At 43.2% G+C, this 24361-nt stretch overlaps 1 protein-coding gene across 4 annotated transcripts in view; it reads left to right on the top strand.

The window, feature by feature from the left end:
- LOC142965565 (F-actin-monooxygenase mical2b-like) overlaps positions 1-24361 on the top strand; it is an 83580-nt gene that overhangs the window by 32318 nt on the left and 26901 nt on the right. For all 4 annotated transcript variants that reach the window (XR_012957706.1, XM_076106554.1, XM_076106555.1 and 1 more), the window contains exons 2-15: positions 3605-4115; positions 7345-7552; positions 9259-9375; positions 9937-10038; positions 10925-11080; positions 11160-11260; positions 12892-13149; positions 13252-13367; positions 14334-14460; positions 14874-14964; positions 16820-16967; positions 20158-20360; positions 23582-23680; positions 23933-24027. Coding sequence is in view for 3 of the 4 variants with exons in the window: in XM_076106554.1 (XP_075962669.1) it covers positions 3852-4115; positions 7345-7552; positions 9259-9375; positions 9937-10038; positions 10925-11080; positions 11160-11260; positions 12892-13149; positions 13252-13367; positions 14334-14460; positions 14874-14964; positions 16820-16967; positions 20158-20360; positions 23582-23680; positions 23933-24027 (2085 nt within the window). In the remaining variant the exon portion in view is untranslated. The remainder of the gene's footprint in view (positions 1-3604; positions 4116-7344; positions 7553-9258; positions 9376-9936; positions 10039-10924; positions 11081-11159; positions 11261-12891; positions 13150-13251; positions 13368-14333; positions 14461-14873; positions 14965-16819; positions 16968-20157; positions 20361-23581; positions 23681-23932; positions 24028-24361) is intronic.

The raw sequence follows: 24361 nt of genomic DNA, 5'->3' as shown, positions 1-24361 counted from the left end.
AAACTATATAACAATACAACAGTTAAAAACATGAACTGAAAAGCAGATCGGAACAGAAAGATTTCTTCTTGCTGATGAGTAATATTAGTACCGTTTTTTCCGCACTATAAGGCGCACTTAAAAGCCTTTAATTTTCTCAAAAAACGACAGTGCGCCTTGTAATCCGGAGCGCCTTATATATGGATCAATTGGTTAATTGGTTGATCCATACTGGTTGTACACGGCGCTCTGTCAAAATGTTTCAGTACGACTGGTAAACTACAAAGCCGCACCGCGGTAAACACCGGTACTGTGCTTACTCCTAGTCCAACACCACTTGTGTGTATAAAGACCCTAAAATGGCACCTTTCAAGAGACACGCTTACGACGCTATTCTATTCTATGCGCCTTATAATCCGGTGCGCCCTATATATAAAAACAGTTCTAAAATAGGCCATTCATTGAAGGTGCGCCTTATAATCCGGTGCGCTTTATAGTGCGGAAAATACGGTACATGTATAAGCCTGGAAAGCAGTTAAAATGTTGACGAGTGAGCATTTCAAAACGTTGCACTGTCATACAAGGTAATACACAGAGTAAGTTACACTACTACTCAAGCAGTGGTTGCGTTAGACTTTCTCGTTGTCCGTCGTTTTGACAGTGTTGTAAAGATTCCGTCATAATCTATTATCCATCGTCATTTAAATGTTTTATTTATAATAAGACATGGGCTTAAGATGTATTTAAAGGTGGAGTTTGTGTTTCTAATCCAATACACTTTTTCGTAATTCACGATATTTCGGCAAAATGACGGACAGCCTTCAGATTTTGAGTTGCGGTCCTCAGCGTAGGGCAGTCGGTCCCTGAGCTGATATCAGGATGTTATTTCCAAACAAATTCCTCGAACCTCCTTGTTCTCATTCCTTCATTTCTTTCCCACAGTTCCCTGCTCTTCAGGGATATTATGGGTGAGATAAAAAAACAAACAATTTAGACAGAAATTAGAGGGACATTTTGCTCAAGGTAGTCGTCAGTCAATGGTTCTACTCTACTTCTAACACATTGATACACCGATATTCTCACTGAAGCAGACATGATCAGCTTTGGAAACTTTTTTACCTGGATACAGCATGAAATAGCATGGAAGATCAAAGGGTTACAAGTGTGTGTGGGTGTATGGGAGGGAGTTTATGTGCCGGTCTGGAGGGGGGTAATTGTAATCGAGATGCTACTGTGTGCTGCCAAACTGTTAGGTAGCAGATATGTGAGACCCCCTCTGGGCCACTCAAAGACTTAAAGGGAAAGTGTGTATTTCTTGGTGTGTGTGTGTGCGGTGGGATAGTTGTGTAGTAGCACAAACTAAACGGACAGCCCTTATGCAGCATGCACTGTCCCTTGCCATGACGCACACTTGCCTGCATACAGAGTACATCTGCAGGTTTTCATGGGATCTTGTTTCAGGCCTGTTGGATAGGAGTGTGTGTGTGTGTGTGTAAATTGGTGTACGTGCAGACCCTTAATCTGTGTGTGTGGGGGAAACGGTATCTTTCTCCCAGCTCCTCCAGGGTTAGCAGATTCCGTGGCTGTAATGGGGAGAATAATGCAGCGAGGCTTCCAGCGATCGGGATCTGAACCTTAAGGTTGACAGAGATGTTATCCAAGAAAACGCCTGGCATCAGCTTCAAATGACTTGAGGGTCTGTTGTTGTGTAGAGTTTGGGACATAGAAGGAATCCGTTGGTTAGTATCAGGTAAAGCATTTTATGCAGACCGCAAAAAAGGCTTTTTGTGCTCACTTAAACTGACAATTGTCTTAAGATGTTAATTGTTTGAATGTGAACTGTCGTATGCAGCTACAGTTTCAGGTCAAGCATTTATAGAAGATGAAATCTCTGTTGTAGTTCAAGCACTTCAAGGGGTTTGAGGCTGTCTCAAAGTGTAGGAGCCACAGTGGACGCTATCGGTTTAAGTGTGGCCCATTTGCTGAAAGCACTCTGATTTTAAGTTTAGGCCCTGAGGGGAAGTGGAGATATCATGAAAAACTCACTTTACAGTGCTTGTGCACATACATGTGGGTATCTGGAGTCAAAGCTGGCTATGAAATCAGACAACCCAGTCAGTTTTTGTTGTGGGCTGCCTGGATCTGAAAACATGTGATTCAACCCTTTCTATGTCGCATGCAGGCTCATTAGAATACAGCTTGAGAACTACCTTTGCAGAGGTGTGTACCGTATTTTTCTCTCAAGCCAATCAGAGCACACTTGGCTTTTACAAGAGGGTGGCTTAAAGAGACCCTAAATACAAATATGAACCTGAAAAACGTGATGCTCCCCTGACAGCGAGGTGAACTCCCTGCGAGCCTGGAACAGTTTGTACAGCGGAGAGACAAAGTCCGCAAGTCCGCTGTGCACAATCTGATGAATGTTCCAGGTTGTTTTCTTCTGCATCTTGCGCCTCCACCGGGACGTTGCTGCCGTGTGATGCGACCGTGTGACTGTTTTTTCTGTAGGCGCCGCGTTTGAGCTTCTCCCATGACTGCCCAGCTGAGCCCCCCCTCTGAGCGCACTCGCTGTTATAATCCTATCAGGCATTCAGTGGAGCTGGAGGGGGGGAAATATCTGTGTTGTAGAGAGAAAAAAAATTATAATGTTGTTGGCTGACAGGGTTGTTGTTGTTGGCTGGAATTATAGTTCTGTTTGGATATGTGTGGTCACAGCAGTGCCGGACACGACGCTCAAATCACGACGGCTACATGAGGCAACACTTGAACATTTATTTTCAGCGCAAGCTGCAGACATTCCTTCCATTTGGAACGTGACCTCTCTCCTTTTTATATGATTTCAAAGTTTTCCACCACATAGTGTTTGTCCTCATGTTTTGCATAATGAGGATAATGTACATCATTAACGAAGACTCTGTGAGGGTGATTCTGTCTAGGGCAAAAGTAAAACTAATTGACTAGAGTAGGACTTTCCATGGGGAGGAGCATTTTTCAACAAGGTGTCAGAATCAGGCGGCAACCTTCGGTTCTGCCGAGTGAAGCCAATGCGGAAGTGTCTTAAAACTTGCTTTCTCTCTACTGACCAGCAGGGGGCGACTCCTCCGGTGGCAAAAATAAGTCCTATAGTATAGAAGTCTATGAGAAAAAAGCTACCAGAGCCGTATACGCCGTCTCTACGTCACTCCTCCGCATTTCAAATATGGTAACTTCCGTTCATTGGATGCAAAACAAACAACATGGCGATGGCCGTAATCCAAGATGGCGACGGCAAAATCAACGAACTCGAGGCTCCGTATGTTAAAGGGTCATGAGTCCACAAACCAATGAGTGACTTATTACATACAGTCTTTGGTCATAATTTAATAAAATGCATATTCAAATAGAAAGGTGCACTCAGTAGATTGCAGAAGTTCACCAGGTGTGTCTTCAACAACCACTGCTGTATTGCGTGATTAAATTAATACAACCTACAATTGGCTAACCTCCTAGCTGTTAGCCAAACGCACTGTCCAAAACAACAAAAGTGAGCTAACTGTTTCCTGTTGGAATTATACATATATGATCGCCTGGTTTTTGATATATTTTTCTCTGTCTACAAATCTTTTTTTTTTGTTGTTTGTTTCAGAACTAGCCGAGCATGACGGCACACACAGCGTCATAAGAGAGAGAGAGAGAGAGAGAGAGAGAGAGAGAGAGAGAGAGAGAGAGAGAGAGAGAGAGAGAGAGAGAGAGAGAGAGAGAGAGAGAGAGAGAGAGAGAGAGAGAGAGAGAGAGAGAGAGAGAGAGAGAGAGAGAGAGAGAGAGAGAGAGAGAGAGAGAGAGAGAGAGAGAGAGAGAGAGAGAGAGAGAGAGAGAGAGAGAGAGAGAGAGAGATGGGTGAGACTGAGGATGAGCGTATGGCGCAGGCTGGTGTTCTCTTTGAGAACTTTGTCAAGGCGTCCACTTGCAAAGGCTCTCTGCAGGCCTTCAGCATCCTCTGCAGGCAGCTGGAGCTGGACCCTCTGGACTACGCCAACTTCTACGGCTCGCTGAAAGCGGCGATCAGCACCTGGAAGGTCAACGTCCTGTGGACCAAACTGGACAAAAGGGCCCAGCACAAGGTTTACAACCAGAATAAAGCCTGCCCAGGCACCAGGGTAAGAAGACCTGCAGTGGAGTTTGAGGCTACTAGTAGACATGGGGAACCAGTTTGGTGCAGTATAGCGTGTCTAAGGTAATGGGAGGGTAACACTGTTTTCTTTAGCTGCTTCAAAATAAAAGCCTCCCACCGGTTTGCTGGTAAAAGAAGCTTTTAGGTCAACAGGCAGGATTAGTAGTAACTTAAAGGTGCAATGTGTGAGATGTGGCCACATGCTCCAAAGAAATGGGTGGTGGCATTTTATCTCTACTGCTGGGTCCATACAATCTAAATATACAGTCATTAGTTATAAAAAAAATAAATAAAGTAAAAGCTAACTACTAACTAACAGTATGGCAACAACAAGCAAAATCTGCCCTAACTCCTGAAACTCAAAATGCTATCTTATCTACACGTGTTATGTCGGCCTGTAGTTTACGGTAGCCATCTGCGCGCTAACTGTGTTGCTGTACGCTTTGATAGTTTGAAAGACAAAATACGAGCTCTACTTCTTTGTCCTCTCATGTTGGACTGAGGACAGACTGGACTACGGTGACTCACTGTCGCCTCTCGAGATACTTGTGGTATTACAGGACGGGCCGTGGGCTGGCTGGTTAGCTTGCTCATTTCAGTAGATATCAAGTCTTTGATGTAGAGTCAAAACTGTAACCTCTTCACATTCTGTTGATAATGTTAGTTAAATTGACCCGTTCTCGTGGGAAAACGGCCTGCAAGCACCAAGACAGGTCAAATAGTCTGTGTTGCATTATTTAGTGTGTTGGATAACAATTAGAAAGGAACTGATCAGTACAAAAAGCTTCTTAAACATAAAAAAAGTTTAACTTAAAAAAACCAAAATATGTTCGAACACATGGCCTTTTTTTTTTTTTAACCAACCTAGAAATCCTAAACTTAAAAAAAACATCCTAATGAATTATGGTTTATTTGTTCAAATGCCAATTAGAACCTTTACCAGTGTCGAAAATAGATTATATAAGTTGATTATTTCTGTAATTCAGAATCAGAAACGGTTCACTGCCAAGTATGTTACACACACAAAGAATTTGGCTTAGTGATTGGTCCATGACAATAAACATTGTGCAATTGTGAAAGACATATTTAAATAATATGGAAAATTTACAATAAAATATGATATGAAAAAAAAATTACAGAGTATGTTAAAACAAGTATGTTCTTAAAGTTAAATGAAAATAATAAATAATGAATTGGACCAAAGTCATCTTTACTTTGAGAGGCTGATTTAACTGGATTTTGTAACTTGAATAAATTCAGTTGAATCAGGTAATATTCTCTGTTTATAGAGGACGCTTTATGAACATGGTCACCTGAACATTAGTCAGATTGTAGTAGGCCTGAAGACAGGTGTGATGTGCTGATTTATCTTATTGTCCGACCACGTGTGCTTAAGTATTCTAAGCAGCGTGTTTAGCCTGGTGTTGGAAGGACTTCATATCTGAGAGAGAATGATAAGACGTCCGCAGGGGCAAAAGAGGCCAGAGAGATCCGCAGAGGGGAGATCAACAGAGACGGCTTGGGCTGATGGGCAGGCCAAAAATAACAGCTCAATTATTATGCCAGACATTTCTGTGGGAGAAACTGCTATTTGGAGGAAGACAGTAGACCTTGTAGCTGGGTGGGCCTTCTGTTTTCTGGAACTCTGAATTGTAACTGTATTTTGTTCCGTTTCATGAAAGACGCCACAAATCATACTTCCAAAAGTCATTAAAGCTCCCAGATGGCTGTGCTAACTGTTTTACCAGTTAATTCTCCTCAAAGCTGTAAATGGGCATGCTGAACTGGAAGATGAGACATTGACTGTAATCACAGAGGCCCTTTGAGACTTTTCCAGATGAAGCTTTTTCTTCCACACGCCGCCTGCTGCTTTTTCTCTTCTTGTTTTGTCTTCTTAGCTTAAAAGCAGATAAAACATCAGTGCCAGTAAACCTACTGCCAACTGTCACCATGTTCCACACCACATTATAATGCTATAACGTATACACACTCACCTTCCGTAATGTGTTGCTATGCAAACTTTTACCTCTTTAGTCGTGTGGTCCAACCAAAGCAACAATTCTGGCAGCGGAACGGCCTGAAAACACACCATTGACATATTTATTTTATAAAGTTGACAGCAAACAGTTACTCACTTACACATTCAGGGGTGATGAAGCACCATTGGGATTCATCTGCAATCATGTTTCTGACCAATGAAAGTCCAATATTTATTCACCCACACAGAGTGGGGTGATGATTCTCTGTGGTTTCTTCACAAGAGTGAGCGCCTTTCACATTGCACATCATTTGATCTATTGTTGATATAAAAATATTGATTAGTGCAGAATAAAAAAATAATGATTTCAGAAGGAAATGCATCTAAGCATATTCCCATTTGATTGCTCCTTAATTTTGATCATATTAGCAAGTTCCAACCAATGCAAGGAAACTAAGAAAAGTGTGTCCATCTCTTTAGAGGATATTACATTGATTGTATTCATCTCCTGGAGTTTTTGTTTATACTCATGCTTGGCGCCGTAACGTGAGCCTCCGCAGACAGCGCGGAGCTCCGAGCATGGGCGGAGGTGTTTATAATCTATGCGCTGTAAATTGCATTATTCTCCGTAACAAACAAACAAAATTAACTGTGAAGAATCAAAAAGACAAGTGTAGCCCGGCAATAAGCCATAAACCAACCTCCACAATGCCGAGGAGGGATTGCAATTATCTGTAAACTCATATCTCATATTTATTGTTACTTTATTGCCTTTGTACAAGCCCTGTAAAGAAACAAATTCAGGTATTAGTCATTATAAAGACACGAAGGTTAAATGTCTGGTAAGCATTTTGATTTGACTGCAAAATATTTACTCAAAAGGAAGATATTTAAGACCTCCTGTTTCTAAAGCATCTAAAAACAAATTGGCCTTCTTTGTATAATCCCTAGAGATGTGAGCCATTTGTGACGGTCATGTGATCGCGTGCGCGCCAAGTTCAGAGGCGCACGACCAAGCACACCACGCACCGCCCGTGATTTCGTCACTTTATTACCCTGTCCCTAATCATAACCACTACCAGCCTAATCCTCGTCCTTAACCTAAACCCAACCTCACTCGAGCTTTAAACCATGTCTTCACATTAAAATGTAACGACTTATGTTATGGGGACGTGCAATTGGCCCCCAAAAGGAAGGAGAGTAAACACTCGGTAACACAAACGCACTCTTCATTCAGTGCCTGATCATTGGTGGCGGCCCGTGCGGCCTGCGGACGGCCATCGAGCTGGCTCTGTTGGGCTGTAAGGTGATGGTGATCGAGAAGAGGGACACCTTCTCCAGGAACAACGTGCTCCACCTCTGGCCCTTCACCATCCACGACCTCCGCGGCCTCGGAGCCAAGAAGTTCTACGGCAAGTTCTGCGCCGGCACCATCGACCACATCAGTGAGTGTAAATCTGTGTCGGCTGTTTCTCAACTCCTCTCGCTTTGGTCCTTTTTATCAATGCGTTTATCATGAAGACAGAGCGGGGAAGTTGACTGACTATACATTTTGAAACCTCTTTCTTTTTTCTTATGGTGCTCTGTGAAGGAATAGAAATTGTTCTTTAGCAATGTCAAATAGCTTGTCCTTCTGGACCGAGTGCTGCCGCTGGTCTACCAGCCTGCTGTTCTGTCCACTTTTTGTAACCAATGTAGCATAACAGAATTAGCTAACTAGACAGCTGTCGACTAGTTATCTAGCTAGCTTTTTAATTCCCCCATGCTTAAATGTTAGACTGGTTGCAGAAAATGAGCCGAACAAAGTCACTTATTTGGCGATAGTGATGTGCTTTTCCTACTCTGTGAAGTGTCTGGAAGCATTAAATTGTTACATTTTACTTGTTTACTCTGGCTCTCTACACTCCGTAATGTTACACCTTCACTGTTTGTTTCAGTCGTTACTAAAAAAAACTAGCAAAACTTCCCCTCGGTGAGTTCGCGACTTGCTGTAACTACATTACATTACATTACAGTCATTTAGCAGACGCTTTTATCCAAAGCGACTTACAATTCAGAGTCTATCACATTTCTACACCGTAGGCACAGCTACGGGAGCAATTAATAATAATAACTAGTTTAAACATAAGTTAGCCCGCTACAATGGTAAAACATAAAAATGGCCGCCGCTCTGACTACGTTGATTTGAATGGGCATGTCCCTTCAATTGGCATTTCTTCCTCTCTAGCCTTAGTAACGGTGTGGAGTATTAATATCTCCTCTCAAAGACTATCTCTTCTGAGGGTATGTCTCATGACCCTAACTTATTCTTATCTATAAGTGCAGCCATGTCTCCCTCCAGTAACTGCTGCTGAGAAAGCATCTGTAATTACCAGCCACTGGGCTACAGCATATTTGAACTCTATAAACTCAGTAGTTTTGAGCTTTTCAGCTTCAAAGTTTTATTATCTGGTCTGGGCCTATACACAATGTTTATTATATCAGAAATTTCTATTTTAATCGTCAAGGCTGTGTATTGGCAAGAATCTGGCGATGCGATGCGTATCATGATACAGGGGTTACAATTCAATTTAATTTAGGAAAACTCATCATATGATGAAGGCACTACTATATGCATAGCATCTCAGGGGAAAAAAGGAATTCACATTTCCCTATATCAGTAAAAGTAAACAAATAAAATAAAATAATTTAGGTAAGCAAATTAACTAAATGAAAAAAAAAGAAATATATTGTTTGTACAGACTGTATAGTAAAAAGAAATGGAGAACCAATGCAGTACCAAAACATTATATCGCGATACTCCAGTGTATCACGATTATATATTATCATATATATTATATACTGTATATATTCTTCCACCCCTATCAATGGTGTCATTCAGCGAACCATTTCCTGTATTTGAACCTGCAACCTGCTCTATTTATAGCTGTGTGATGAGATTACAGTAGGTGGATAACAGCGTCCAGTGGCATATGGTGCAGTTCATAAGTAGCACTGGCAGATGCAGTGATAACAACTCGCCACCATAAATAAATCAATGCTCGGGTAGCTCACCTCATGTCAGCCCTGGTTTAAAATGCTCATTTGCTTCGTGTGCTTTTTGGATTATACAACATCCGCATGTCTATATTTGTGTGTGTGTGCACTTCAGGTATCCGCCACCTCCAGCTGATGCTGCTGAAAGTGTGTCTGATTCTGGGAGTGGAATTTTACATCAACGTGGAGTTTGTCAAACTGGCGGAGCCACCGGCAGACCAGACTGATGACAGTAAGTGTGCGTGCGCGTGCGTGCTCTGTTCTCTGTATGTTAAAGGGTCATGAGTGGCACTGACACACAGGCATATCTCAGCTATATACGGTAATCGCACCCGCTCACATAATACACATGTTAAAGTGATCAGACAGTTTCCCACAGAGGAGGCGTATGCAGTGGGAGCATTTATAGCAAACTGCAACGCAAGTCTATTGATAGAGTCCGCTGATGGTTACATTTTAGTTCGACTTTGAGTTCGCCTGTGTGTCCTAAATATAGCGTGTGGGGGACTCTTTTGACACTTAAACACACTACGAAACACAATCGCAGCCTTTCGTCTACTAAGGAGAACTGAGCAACAAACTGTAGCTGCTGTGTGCTAGTTGGGTAATAAACGCATAAACCTCATTTGGTCAGAAGAAAACATAACACAAGAAACACTATAGTCCCCGCATGTATTGTTACTGCCTTCCAGTTCTTAAAGACCTCAGCGTCGTCACTTTAGGTATTCACCTATTCTCTTTAAATTACATTTATATCATGGTGTAAAAATGATCACATTGGTTTGTTCCTCAGGTCCTGGGTGGCGAGCAGAAGTCCGGCCCCCTGGCCATCCCGTCTCCGACTTTGATTTAGACGTGGTGATTGGAGCGGACGGACGCAAAAACACACTGGACGGTGAGGATAAAAAGGAAAACCAGAACTCGCAAGCAAGGGGTGCTGCTAGTTGGCAGCCTCCTAAAACTTTCATTCCCATTGTGACAGATTTTGTAATGGATAACGTTTGCTTTTGACTTATCACAAATGCATATCAAAGGAGGCTGGGGTGGTGTATGGGTCCAAATACGCATGACTGTCATCCAGGCGACCGCTGTTAGTGTCCCAGTGTGAAAACAAGCACTTTTGTTGTGTTTTTCTGTTATGTGTCACTTTAGGCCAAACCACAATGTTTTTTTACTAAACCTAACCATGTTGTTTTGTAGCGTGTTTGTGTTTTGTTTCAATTTGAGAAAAATAATTTCCCTCGAAATGTCATCGAGAGTGCATGTGTACGGGAGCATAACAATGTAGGAGACGAGGTTGTGTGGGGTAAACTATGATTGGTTGATATGGTTCAAAATGAGTCCCAAGAAAACGATTTGTTCCAGACATACTATTTGTTTTTGTTTTTACTGGGGAAAAAAAGAGGTGAGGTGTGGGTTAAGCATTTCCTGTTGACATAGTTTTAACTGGAAGCTATTGCTTTGTATGGGGTCGGTGTGAGTGTGTATCTGCTGTTTGAGAGCTTTCTTAGATTTCTGTCGGGGAGTAGTTCATGCTATGTTTGATTTGTGCTCATCTGTGTGAACTGTGTGTGTGTGGTTTACGTGTTGCTGACACATTAAGTAACTTTCTCGACTCTAAGCATTTGTGTCTCCATGACTGCTGGAAACTCCTTAATGTGCATGTAATATACCTACTGCAGCTAGGAGGCTCAGCAACTCTTTGAATATTTTTCTTGATGTCTGACTATTATATTTATATTGCTAAAAAATTAGTTGTTTTTTCCTTCCCTTCTCTGCAGGTTTTGGGCGCAAAGAGTTCCGAGGGAAGTTGGCCATCGCCATCACGGCTAACTTCGTCAACAGGAACACCACAGCGGAGGCCAAAGTGGAGGAGATCAGTGGTGTGGCCTTCATCTTCAACCAGAAGTTCTTTCTGGAACTCAAAGAGGACACAGGTAAATTAGACCACCAGCAACCCTTACTACAAAGCCTCATTTTCTCTGTAAAGTAAAGTAAATCTGCTTGTGTTTTCAGGAATCGACTTGGAGAACATTGTTTACTACAAAGACAATACCCACTACTTTGTCATGACGGCAAAGAAGCACAGTCTGCTGGACAAAGGGGCCATCATAAATGTGAGTTTACACACGCATATGTAAATACAGCTGAACTAATTTTGAAACCCGATTTTAATTTAGTCTCAGACAAAATATCAAAGTTTACTTCAAATTTTAGTCTTTTATTTTTTTTTGTTTTAGTCTAATTTCAGCATTTTCAATTATTATGTCTTCTTAGCCTTCTGAGGTTACAGCTAACATCTTTGTTGTGTACAGTTAGCGTGGTTACAGGTGTTTTAGCATTGTGCTCCATTGACATTAACGACGTCGGACTCACAATGGACAAAAAAAGGATCTTCCTTGTCAAAACATGGGGCCTACATTACCCATAATGCAACTTGAGTGTCAATAGTTGGTTAGGAGATCCAGTTGTGTTATGCTAGTAGCATGCTAATGTAGCCTCTATCCTGCTGCAGAGATGAGGAGCGAGCTACAGAAGTCACTCTACACCTCCAGATTTATTTTTTATTGACTTATGTAGATTTATTTAGCCCCAAATCTGTCACATACAAATTTTCATACATAACTATTAACACAAGACCAAAGGAGGATTTAAGTGGACAAACAATGGGGTTTAGTGATTGATCTTAGACCCACACATTTACGTCTGTCTGGCTGCTGATTGGTCGACTGGCCGGGCTGCTCCTCTCCCAAACTCCACAATCGCAGCAGAGCTTATTTCTAAGAGATATTGGCGACTGACCGAAATTCTAATACTTATAAAATATTTTCTTTCTTGTAGTTTGTGTTGACGTAAGTAACGCCCCAATTCGCAGCCAAAACTCCCTGAAGCGCACTTGTAGGCCACAAACACACACACGCACAGCTCGCTTTGACAGTGAGTGATGGGCCTCCATAGGGGATGATAATGACATAATGCTCTAATTAGCTGCAGCTTATTCTATGTCCTTCACACACACACAGACACACACACACACACACAAAGACATTATGAGCTAGCGAGGGTTGCTGTCCTCTGGAGACAGATTAAATGAGGATATTATTATGGCATCAGAGTGCTGTCTGTTGTCAACCGTCCCGTCCAGAGCTTGCCAGGACAATCATCAGAAAACACACACACATAGACACACACAGGTGTTGAAGCTCTGCCTCGCTGTGGCCTCAGTGGTCTCTATCTCATCTTACATCACCCATTAGTGCAGAGTGACATCTCACTGCGTCAGCACGTGGCCAAAGCCTCAGAGGCCTCATCATCACCGATAATAGCTCACTGATTCAACAAACCGACCAACTCTGTTTTGTCACGGATGTTCCTCTTGCAGCGAAACACACCGGTCAAAATTCAAATTTTGATGCATCTGGTTTTGGTAGCGAGTCAAAACAACATGACATAGTTATTTCCTGAGCGACTCAAAGGGAGATGGCATCGTTCATGGGGGGTGACAGTACAACAATATAAGCTCCTTCTCTGTTTTATCTTTAGCTAAATACTACTTTGCATTCACAGGCTAGCTGGTAACTTTGCTTTGTTTGCCTTTTAACTGGAAAGAGCCTGCTGCTGCTGAAAGCAAGGTTGATAAGAGTGGTGTTTAAGGGCTGCTAGAATACCCCCCAAAATGAGCTAAGGGATGCTAGAAAGCAGTCACTTAACCCCCCCCCCCCCCCCCCCCCCCCGCGTCTCAATACAGGACTATGTAGAAACGGAGCGTCTGCTGAGCGTCGACAACGTCAACCAGGAAGCCTTGCTCTCGTACGCCCGCGAGGCTGCCGACTTCGGCACCAACTACCAGCTGCCGTCCCTGGACTACGCCATCAACCACTACGGGCAGCCGGACGTAGCCATGTTCGACTTCACCAGCATGTACGCCTCGGAGAACGCCGCCCTGATCAGGGAAAAACACGGACACCAGCTGCTGGTCACGCTGGTGGGAGATAGTCTGCTTGAGGTACGAGGTGGCGGGCCCAAGCACTGTGTTGCTTCTTTGACCTGCACCCTGACTGAGAATTAGCTTGTGTGTTCACGCTGACACCATGTTCTCTGTTTACAGCCTTTCTGGCCCATGGGTACAGGTTGTGCTCGAGGCTTTCTGGCAGCCTTCGACAGTGCTTGGATGGTGAGGGGCTGGGCACAGGGCAGGAGCCCTCTGGAGATACTGGCTGAGAGGTGCGTGGGTTCATGTTCCAAATCCTCTAATTGTCGACTTTCTGCACAAGAAATTAGACACCAGGGCTAGACATTAAACTTTTTCAGGCCAATTGCCCGATAGACAAATCTCTTGTCTAAAATGGGGATTGGTAGGCCTATTTATAAATTAATAAAATCAACAGGGATTTGGACAATTATGATAACTTATTAACGTACACAATTGATAAGCTACCAGACGCCATTAACAGAAACGGTAATTACAGTTAGTCTTTCCACTGTTCGTTCCCTGAATACAATGACGCTTGATGTGAAATTTCTTGTCGAAGGTCATGCTCCTTAGAGGATGAATGCAAATGTTTATAGCGACCCTATGACCTTTTCTCCCGCTCCACATTCAGTCTAAACTTTGCACATGTAATGAAGAACTATGAAAATGTGAAAAACAAATTGGCTCATCATTAACTGACCACATTCATGCTCCCCAGAAGTTGGACTGCTTAAATGAAATATATCATAATCTAGTGGGCAGATTGGTATAACTTTAACTATGCACAATCATGTTTTCCAGTGGATGCTTTGTATTAAAAAAATCGACTTGGCCCGCACAGCCCCGAAGCTCCGCCCCTGCTGCTGCACAGAGCTCTATCGCTTATTCCAAGTTTAATAACATTGATACATTACATTTTACTTTATTTACAGGTCAGTGTTCTGTTTCTGATTTTGCTTCTAATGAACCATACCACCTTTGAAGTGTCACATGACTATGAATAGCCTTGTTATCACTCGCTGAAACAAAGCAAAGTAGCAGTAGTCAGAAATACCAGTCTGGACATGTCTGGTGGCAAAGCACAAGTGATGTAGATTTTACCATAATGGTCTTTATTCGTAGTTTTGAAAGCAACGTTTTTGCTTCCGGCTCGCGTCAGTGTTTGCTGTCTTCGGTGCGGTTCTCATGTGGTCATATCTGCCCTGTCGTTTCCTCAGGGAGAGTATCTACCGGCTGCTGCCTCAGACCACCACAGAGAACATCAGTAAAAACTTTGAACAGTACGCCATTGACCCCGCCACCCGCTACCCCAACCTCAACTCTAGCTGTGTTCGCCCACACCAGGTCAGTCCCAGCACTTTGAGACATTTTAGTGCTCAGCGACAGGGATATTGGATTGTAATGATTCAGTCTTATTTGAGTGATTTAAGAACAATCATTATCATTGAAACCTGGAATGTTACATGTTTTTAAGGAAGAGTGAGAGTTGTTAGCAATAACTATATTCCTTTATTAGCTCAGCCAACCAATAGCCACACACAGTGAATATTACTCTAGCTATTTTTCATCAAGTATATAGCTCTTATTTGTCCAACTTCAGTTCTCCTTGAAGGGGCTCCTAGGAGATTTGTGTCTACTCCAAATCCTACTATTTGCTTTTGCCATGACTTAAGTGTCCCTTTGAATGTGTTAGAAGATCAAGTCTGAATTGAATTTTTCCTTTCATATCTTCTCCCGTGTTTTTCTACTTCCTTCAGGTGAGTCACCTGTTTATTGATGGCCAGCAGGACTCGTGTCAGCTGGAGAGAGGAGGACCCACACGGAGATCAGTGAACTTGTCCAGAAGAGGTGAGGGGGAATCAGTCCGACAGACTCATTCTATTGTGCATGAAAAATATTGAGATATTTGAAAATAATGACTGGTGAGGAAAGGAAGATGTGATGTGCTGACATGGGGAACAAGAAGCAGTGGTGCCATTCTCCATCTCATCTGCTGTCCTGAGTCTCTATAATATTTAGAAAATGAGCCATCAGGCAGTTAGTCAGTGACTAGTTTTACATGCCGACTGCAACTGGATTCTCACCAAAATGCAGCCTCAAAGGCCAGTGTGTGAAACCTTGCAGTTAAGTTTGATTTTATTTTCATCCTGTATGCATTCGCTTCATTGATAAATTGTGTTTTTACAGTGCAGATCTACACGTTAGGATGATAAAATGTGTGCGAATCAAGAATCAGAATGCTTTTTTTAAACCTTTTTAGGCCTTTTTAACCCTTTTAGATCACATCTCTGGTCACTTGGTGCACCTGTTTATCTATCTCTCTATCTCTCTATCTCTCTCTCTCTCTCTCTCTCTCTCTCTCTCTCTCCCTCCTTGATATTTTTATGTCAAAATCGTTCTTTTCTTCCTGTAAAGCAAAATATGACGTGTGCTTATGTAAGCTGGTACCGCCCAACCAGTAACGTCATGACATCCGTCCATCACTCAATCTGCCGCTTTTAGCAACAAAGGAGGTGTTTGCGCTACAGTCTAAGCTCGCCTACTTTTTTGTGGTCCAATGAAATGCGGAGGATTTGATTCAAATCCCCCTTGTTATTATACTCCGCTCAAATGTCACGTTTCACCGGGAAAATACGTTGCAGCGCAGAAGCTTAAAGACGCTCCAGCTTCCATTTCACTGGGACTTTTAAGTGTTGAGCATGTATTAAGTGACCACAGTGACAGTGTGATGTGTGTTCACGCTGCTATAATAACGGACTATAGATGCATCAAGTATCTTTAGACTTAACCACTCAGATGGGATTGTAGCTTTAACAAAGGCTGTGCTATTTGAACCAAAAAAGAAGGTTGACATCATGGCGAAGGCCTTCCCAGCCGAGGAAACAGTGTCTTAGTCACAGGCTGACACGCCTTATCGCAGACACAATACGGCTGGATAGCATTACATCCACATGAGGGTCAAACACGATGCCTCTCACAGACATGTGCTGACTTGCTGGCGGTTTCTCCCCGAGGGGAACGACTCATTGTTTAGTCGCAAGTTAAAGCGGCATTAAGAGATTAAGGCCACCTGGCGGCAGCAGAACAAGCTATAAACGCAGACATGACTTATAATCACCGTGTCTTATGACGTCATGGCAAAGGTGTTTGGCAGGCCATCAGCTAACTTACACATCCAAAAACAATGTAAGCATTTATTTTGAGTTGTGTATCTGGCTCTGTGATGAATGAAAGGCCCAGATATTCTGCTCTCCTTTTAGCTCCGTTTTGGTCTTCATCCTTATAGAACTACCCGGCTCCTCAGTTTTAGCCCTAATCCGTAGCAGCTATCTCGAAAACTTTCACGATAAAATGTTCCCATGACAATGATGAGCGATTTATGAGATGGGTTATTTTTTTAATCGGGTTTTCTTCTAAACACAAAAGACACTAGATGAACAGCCAATATGCAGTTGCCTACCCTTTTGCCACTGTTACAGTTCAAAGCGAGTGCTGCAGATGTTTTTATAAGTAGGCCAGTTTGTGTCTGAATTCGTTGCCAAGGTTACTCTGCTTTAGGCTTGGGAGGCGATTCAAGTCTCAACCCACACGTCACTGGCGTACAGAGTTTTACCGCATGACGGAGTCAGTGCCGTATGTCATGAAGCAAATTCACCCTGCACGAGGTTGACGGGAAACTTTTATTTGTCGATTCCTCGCACAGAGTCGGAGGTGCGTCCCAGCCGGCTGCTGACCTGGTGTCAGAAGCAGACTCAGGGCTACAGAGGGGTGGACGTCACCAACCTCACGTCCTCCTGGAGGAACGGCCTGGCCCTCTGCGCTCTCGTCCACCGCCAGAGGCCCGAGCTCATGTGAGAGCACACACACACGCACACACAAAGAAACCACGTGGAACTGTTGATGGTTATTCAGGTCTTGGCGGTTTTTCTGTTGTCTTGCGAAAGAGTCACCTGTTCAGACTGGACCAGTTTGAGCTGAGCGGCTCGATGACCAAATGAATCCTTCTATTGAAGTAGTGTGTAGATCAGGCATGGGCAAACTACGGCCCGCGGGTCGGATCCGGCCCGTCAAATATTGGTACAAAATTGTCCAAACTATAATAAAGACTAGGGATGGGCAGTATACCGGTTTTAATTTCCCATATAATATGAATTCTTCACACACCATTATTCCGGTGCATAGCCGAAACAACTGCTGTCTGCTTTCAACAGGCAGCTAAATGTATTCTTTGCCGGTCAGCGCTAGTTCTCTTATATGTATTGAGAGGGAACTCTAGTCATGGTCATAACTTTATAACACAACAATTAACAACCCACAACTACCGCTCTTTAACAGAGAAAAACACCACAGCACACAACAGTCTGTGACACATAAACAATTTGTATCACTAATAATTGTACATTTATACAATTTCACCGCCGAACTGCATGCTGGGTAAAGGTCGCAAGCGAGCCTGCTTGCTAGCACAACAGTCTGCTAACAGCTGGGAGAGGCTCCGTCGCTCCAGTTACGTTACATTAAAGAACAGAACAGAGCGATGCAGGATGAACAAAGACAGACCGGAGATGCACCGATAGAGTTTGACACATATGCAACGCTGATTACCGTAATATGTGTGGTGTTTGTTATAAATGTACATTGGTGCAAAGAGGTGATAAGAAGCTGTACAGGGAGGGGCTTAGGACCCAGGGGAATGTAGGTGAAGGAAACAGGAAGAGACGGAAGACACACAAGCAGCTGTTCACCGCTCGTCACGATCCTGCAGACCAGTGATTCTCAACTGGCGGACCCGTTTTCCGTGGGTCGCGGGCCTTTGCTCTATGCAGCGGAGTTATTCACGCTCCTTTCCAGCATTTACGGCACTTGTTCAGCGGTGCAGGAAAAACACGACCAATCTGTTGTAAATCACGTCACGTGATGCAGTTTAGCCAATAAAATAAGGGTATTCTGATACGTTTCCTGACGCCAGTGAGATGTACCCACACCGTGACACAGGGGGGAGAGACGAGGAAAGACTTTACAGAGCAGAACTCTGATAATGTTAGATGTGACATTCAAATATTTGTATGATCCGGTCAAAGAATCAAACTGCTAAAAAGACCACAGTCATTAACCTTTACACTAAAAACACTGTCAAAAATGTCTGCTTAATAAGTAAGTGCACGATAAAATATGCATTAATACGATAAAAAAATACCGTGTAAGATCCCAGCTAACTGATGAACACCTCAGATCTGTTCTGAGAATTGCCACAACCGAACTGACACCAAACGTTGACGCACTGGTTAAAAAGGGTGACCAACAACACTGTTCCCACTGAAATTAAATGCAAGTTACTTTTTAGGTCATGGCTTTTACTTGTAATTTATATTAGTTCACACAAACACTCTCCATGCATCTGCTACTGGCCCGGCCCGTCTGTCAAATTTTAAAACTCAATGTGGCCCCCGAGCCAAAAAGTTTGCCCACCCCTGGTGTAGATAGTCAGCTCTCAGCTCACAAATATGTATAGTTAACCCTCTGAAACCCCAAAACCCGCCGGCCATGATTGTGTGGTTTTCATAGAGGTGCAGGACTTTTAAATTGCAGTGAAAATCAAGGTCACAGAGAGGAAACTGTGATAAGAACCCAAAAAAAAAAACGCCCCAAAACTGCTCGGGGTTCAGAGGGTTAAGCTGTATTTATTTCTTGAATCTCATTGAGATCAAGAAGCTGTTTTGCAGATCTATCCGGTAGCTAATCGGAAAACAGTCTACCCCAGTTCAAAGTCGGTATGAAGCACTTTTAAAGCCAACCTGTGTTTTGAGGTCATGGTTATTAGCTCTGAATTGAATTAAGGATGATAAATATCTTGGCAGCTGAGGTATGCTGATCCCTTCTAGATGCGGCTGATGGCTAATAGTCATTGCAGTAGTCTGCAAATTATAAAACCCCTTTTCTGTTTTCCCTTTGACCTTGGTCAGATGTCAATTGACGATTAAAAGACAATGGTTTCTTTGATTTCCGTTTGTTTGATCCACTTTTAAGACTCCTGTGATTTTGCTGACACTCCATCCGAGTGATCATGGTGAATTTAATCTCCTTTCAATAATGCTGACCTACTTCATCCGGTCTGCTGGCACTCGACTGAGAAAGCAAATAAAAGTGTCTGTGTGATCGGTTGGACTGACTTCACTTCTTTGTGGAGGGACTCTGTTAACACGTCATCTTCATCCTCCGTCAAGGCAGGTAGCTGCGATTCTACACTTCCACACCCACTGTATGATCTGTTCTCTCGGAGAGATAGTGTGTGGTCAGTGTTTTTTTGTTTCCCCCCATGTTGCCAAGGTTACCTGTCAAACAAAGCAGGTTCTAGTCATGGGTAATCAATCTGCTAGTCCGACACTTAAAAGACAGTCTTGCTCCCCAGAGGACGAATCCTAATCATTTGGGTGATCCCTCAGATCTACTTCTAGACTAGTACAAACAGTACATACATGCTAACATGCTAAAGATTAACATTTTGCCATGCTAAATGTCAGAAGTCTTTGCACTCGAGTCCAAAGTCAACACAGGTAAGTCCCAGGTCTCGTGGAGCCCACACGACCCCGACGATGTCATTTTCTGACGGCGCTATGAGAGCTGTGACATCGTGCAGAGTCGGCAGATAATTCCCTGTAGCGTCATCACCATGAGTGACCCCTTTCACCTTGTCCTTTTGATACGTTGTCATAAAAAAATATTGATTATAGTCGCTTTAAAACATTAAAGCTATAAAGTTAACGTTGTCTTCTCCAGTGCGTTGTGACCATTGCAGCCTTGTGTGTTTAGTCTTGTTACCATCACATCAGGAAGTAGATGTATAGAGACGGCGAGGCAGGAAATAACTCTTTAATTCTACATGTCATTGGAGTAACTCTCCGTTACTGGATAAACTGATGAAAACAACTAAATCAGAAATATCGGATACAGCATTTCCGTCTGCGCTGGGAACACGGAGGATGTTTCAAGACACGTTATGAACTTGCACACTAACCTCCCCTTGCTCTTGTTCTTCCTCAGTGACTACGACTCTCTAAACGAGGAGGACGTGGCGGGGAACAATCAGTTGGCATTCGACCTGGCCGAGCGGGAGTTCGGCATCCAGCCGGTGACGAGGGGGAAGGAGATGGCTGCAGTGGCAGAGCCGGACAAGCTGCTGATGGTTCTTTACCTCTCCAAGTTCTACGAGGCCTTCAGGAACTCCCCAGGAAACAACAACAACGGTCAGGCTCCTTCCTGCTTCTGTCACAGACAATCAAAACGGCACTTGTGGACTTATTTGCTGCGAAGCTCTTAAAGGGCTGGTTCAGCACAAATTCAAAAATACGTATTTGTTGTCTTACCTGTAGTGCTGTTTGTCAATCTAGATTGTTTCCGTGCGAGTTGCTGAGTTGTGGAGGTATTGGGCGTAATATTAAAATATGTATTTTTGATTTTGGGATGAACTGTCCCTTTGAGAATGTACTCTATACTGAGTGTTATCATGTGAAACATAAGAGATTAAATGAGGAGTTTAAAAGTAGTGTAAATGATATTGTAAATAAGCTAAATGAAAAGTAAGACGTGATAATCATTGTAGTTTCTCAAATGAAGCTGTTCTAGTAGAGGTAATACTTTTTCAGTAGTAAAGTGTAGGGAATGCTAAGGACTGTAGAAACAGTCTGCTAGAAACTTGTTGATTTATTGTTTTGTTTTTCTAAAATGTCAGGTCGGTCTTCATCAAATCCAACCCGTTCTCACTTCTAGCCGCGTCTTTATTCGATGATCAGAGCAACCGACGTAGTATAGAGCAAGAAAGTATACGTGTAGGGTGGGTTGATGTTTTGGATGGGTCAGACGAGACTATCACCCATGAGACTTATTAAACCTATGTCGGGAGTTTATTTTGAAAAGAGAACGTACGGAAACTGTATGTGTCCTGTAAACATAGAAGTCTATTTTGAAGACACAATGCATGTAACGACCAGAAACTGTGTCTTGTAAACACGGAAGTTTATTTTGAAAACACACATTGCATGCAACGAGTGGAAACTGACACGTTCTCCCCGACACGTCCAAAACTGACGCTAGAGGGGAACATAGAGCGTCATATATTGAAGCTAAGGGCCACCAATCAGACTTTCACCCTAACGACTAAGAAAATGTGTAACACTATACCCAACCAAAAACAAGCTGTCAAAACAGGATCTCCATTTCTTTCTACCTTAACAGAAAAGGCAAAATAGTGCATTAAAATAGAGTCAGTGCGCAGTACATTCTGTTGAAGACCCAGTCGCATTTGAAATAACTGAGTGTCTGCGATGTTATGGTCCGGCTCTAGAACCATAGCAAAACGTCACGAAAACTCAGGCACTGAGCTAAACAAACAAATACTTTTAATGAACAAAGGCCGGGACATTTCAAGTGTGCAACAAAGGATGAGCATTCTCGTCGTGAGTGCCAGAAGGATCCACTGCTGCCAGACGCTCCTTGCCGCACACCAGGTGTGAGAGGGGAAGAAGGCCAGCACTTCCTCCGGATGGGGCGGGTCTTGTAGGGCGAAGGCCGTGGCCGTGGCCGTGGCCAGCTGCCTCCAATCTTCCTGATGTCCCTCTCCAACGATCCAGGGACACTGAAAGATAGACACTCCCTAGCAGAGGCCCTGGGCCGTCACCCCCCCCCCCCCCCCCCCCCCCCCCCCATAAATACAGGGTCCCCACAGGAACCTGGACTTCAACCATGCCCACATCTCTACATCTCAAAAAACCTGCTTATTTTAAAGCATATATATATTATACATTATCCTCGAACTCAGTCACCTCAACAGTTGCTCACCATTCCTTCAGTTAAATGCCTCATATCCCATCTCAGCTACTGGTACCTTGAAGCAATTTTTAAGAGAGACAGAGACAACAAAGTTGAAAAAAAAGTGCAACATAATTACTGACATGGGCCCCTGGATAACGCATCAACAAAACTATTGTCCTTCCATTTAATGTGACATATCTCTAAAGAGTATGCCTGAACTGAAAACACGTCGTGCTGTTCGACAGTCATACAAACGTTTCATTCTATCTTGCGCCTTAGCCAACTTCGACCTTGCCAATTCCCCAGCTGAGTCAAGTCTAATCCGGAACCCATTTGACATAATGAACCAGATTGTTTGTTGGTTCTCGCCAATCTTCTTGCAACGCAGCCAGCTTAAGTGTTAACTGACAGGTATGGCAGGTCTTGATGTAGGTCGCTACGTCTCTCTTAATCCGGGGCCAAAAAAAATGCCTAACAATGCGATCATACGTCTTTCCTACGCCCATGTGCCCTGACTCATCATGTGAGACACGCAGGACCAAATCACGGAATTTTAAGGGCACAACAATTTGGTAAACAGGATCTCCAATGAAACTCTCGCTACGTGGCACCGACTTTCTGACTAATACCTCGTTCTGAATGAAGTACCCGTGCGCACGATCTTTCACCTCATCTGCTGGAAGAACAGACTGGAACAACCCACCCAGCGTGGAATCAGCTTTTTGCTCGCTCACCAATTCACTATGTGAGACAGACAATGGAGTGTTAGACAGTGGTAATACATACACTTCTGTGGGGTCATTTATTTTCGCATTCTCCAATTCCACCTCTGCTTCTGCCTTTTGATTGTCCGCACTCATGGCGCAAACCTGGACTACATCAGGATACCGCTCCTCATTTTCATCCGGGCCCTTACGACCCAGCGGTACCGGGAGAAGTACCGGTTGAGCTGGATCTTCAGCCCAGACACGTGCCCCAGCTACATCGTTACCCAGAACCAGCGTAACCCCCTCGACAGGTAGAGCGGGGCGTACCCCCATTGTGACTTCTCCCTCAAATAGGTCCGAGTGGAGCACAAATTTATGTACTGGTGCCTGAAAAACAGACATGCCCATCCCTAAAACAGGTATAAGGGTACCTGTGTCAGATTCCGTAGAAAAAGGCAGAGCAGACGCTAGCATAAATGAATCCAATGCTCCAGTGTCACGCTTTTTTTTTTTTTTTTTTTTTTTGTTTGAAAATGAGGCAGTCCAGATGAAAATGGGTGATAACACCACTGGAAGTTGCCACATCGAAATAAAAAAAGATATATATATATATATTCTTCTGCACAAATGTTAGATATTCCAAAAAGGAACCCTCCCTTTCAACTCAGCTAGCATCATTAGCTATTAGCAATCTCAATCTTGTCAGTGCCCTAGATTTTAAGGGTGGATAGTTGTTGTTTTTTTCCACAGAAACTGGTTACTATATGAGAAACTTTTACATCGTTATGAAACAGTCTCCATGTAATACTGATGTCTCTATATAACCTCCAAAAGCAAACGAGACCATCAGCTCGAAGATGGATTTGTATATAGTTATTGTTAATGCTTGTTATCGGTGCCACGGGTTCGGATTCTGCGCAAAATCAAACTAAATCATGCATGATTATCAGAAACTCCGACTCCGACCAGCCCGCCGCAGATGGACCCAGATCTGGCTCCGCTGCCGCCTTCGACTTCCAGGAGCAGAGCTACGCATCACAGCACCGCAGGTTGCTACTAGGAGCAAACACAGACTTTAGATGTATTGTGCAGATGTTCAATTTGACGCAGCATTTAGAGTTTCAGGACTTGGCGACAGTTGATAAGAATAGGCTGTGAAATGGAAAATGAAGGTCACGCTCAGAATTTGACCGTGAATTGTAATTTAAAATTTTTTCAGTAAGTTGCTTCATTTTCTAAATCTTTTGTAAATGGGGAAAGCTGGGGCTTTAATTTCAAATGGATCCTTGTTTGCATTCCAGGTTCAAGAGAACCAGATGAGAACAGCAAAGGATATCCAGCTAAGACCATCCACAAACTGCTGAACCTGCCTCAGCCCAAGAAGAGGACACCCAGGGTGAAGACAAATACCATCACATTTTCAATCCTCCTTTTTCTCTGTCTCGTTTATTTGACGCTTCCGTTCAGCTTTAAGGAGTTGATCTCTTCCCGCCCTCCTCGGGGCCTTTTTTCCAGTCGTCACAAGTACACTGTCCACAGTCATTGAAATGTTGATTAGACAAGCTAAAGCTAACATCTAAAGGCATGGTTTGTAATAAACTTGTTATCTTATCAGGAATGCTGATTAGAGGGATGCTTGATGTCTGCTCACGTGAACATGTATATAAATAAATAAATAATTTATTAGGTCGCAGTTTCAGAGTGATCCAGATGGAAAGTCACACGATTCA

This window comes from Anarhichas minor, unplaced genomic scaffold, assembly GCF_050575085.1.
Source record: "Anarhichas minor isolate MPS153535 unplaced genomic scaffold, ASM5057508v1 ptg000034l, whole genome shotgun sequence".
Taxonomy (NCBI): Eukaryota; Metazoa; Chordata; class Actinopteri; order Perciformes; family Anarhichadidae; genus Anarhichas; species Anarhichas minor.
The sequence above is the reverse complement of the archived record's forward strand: the minus strand, read 5'-3'. Positions and strand labels throughout refer to the sequence as shown.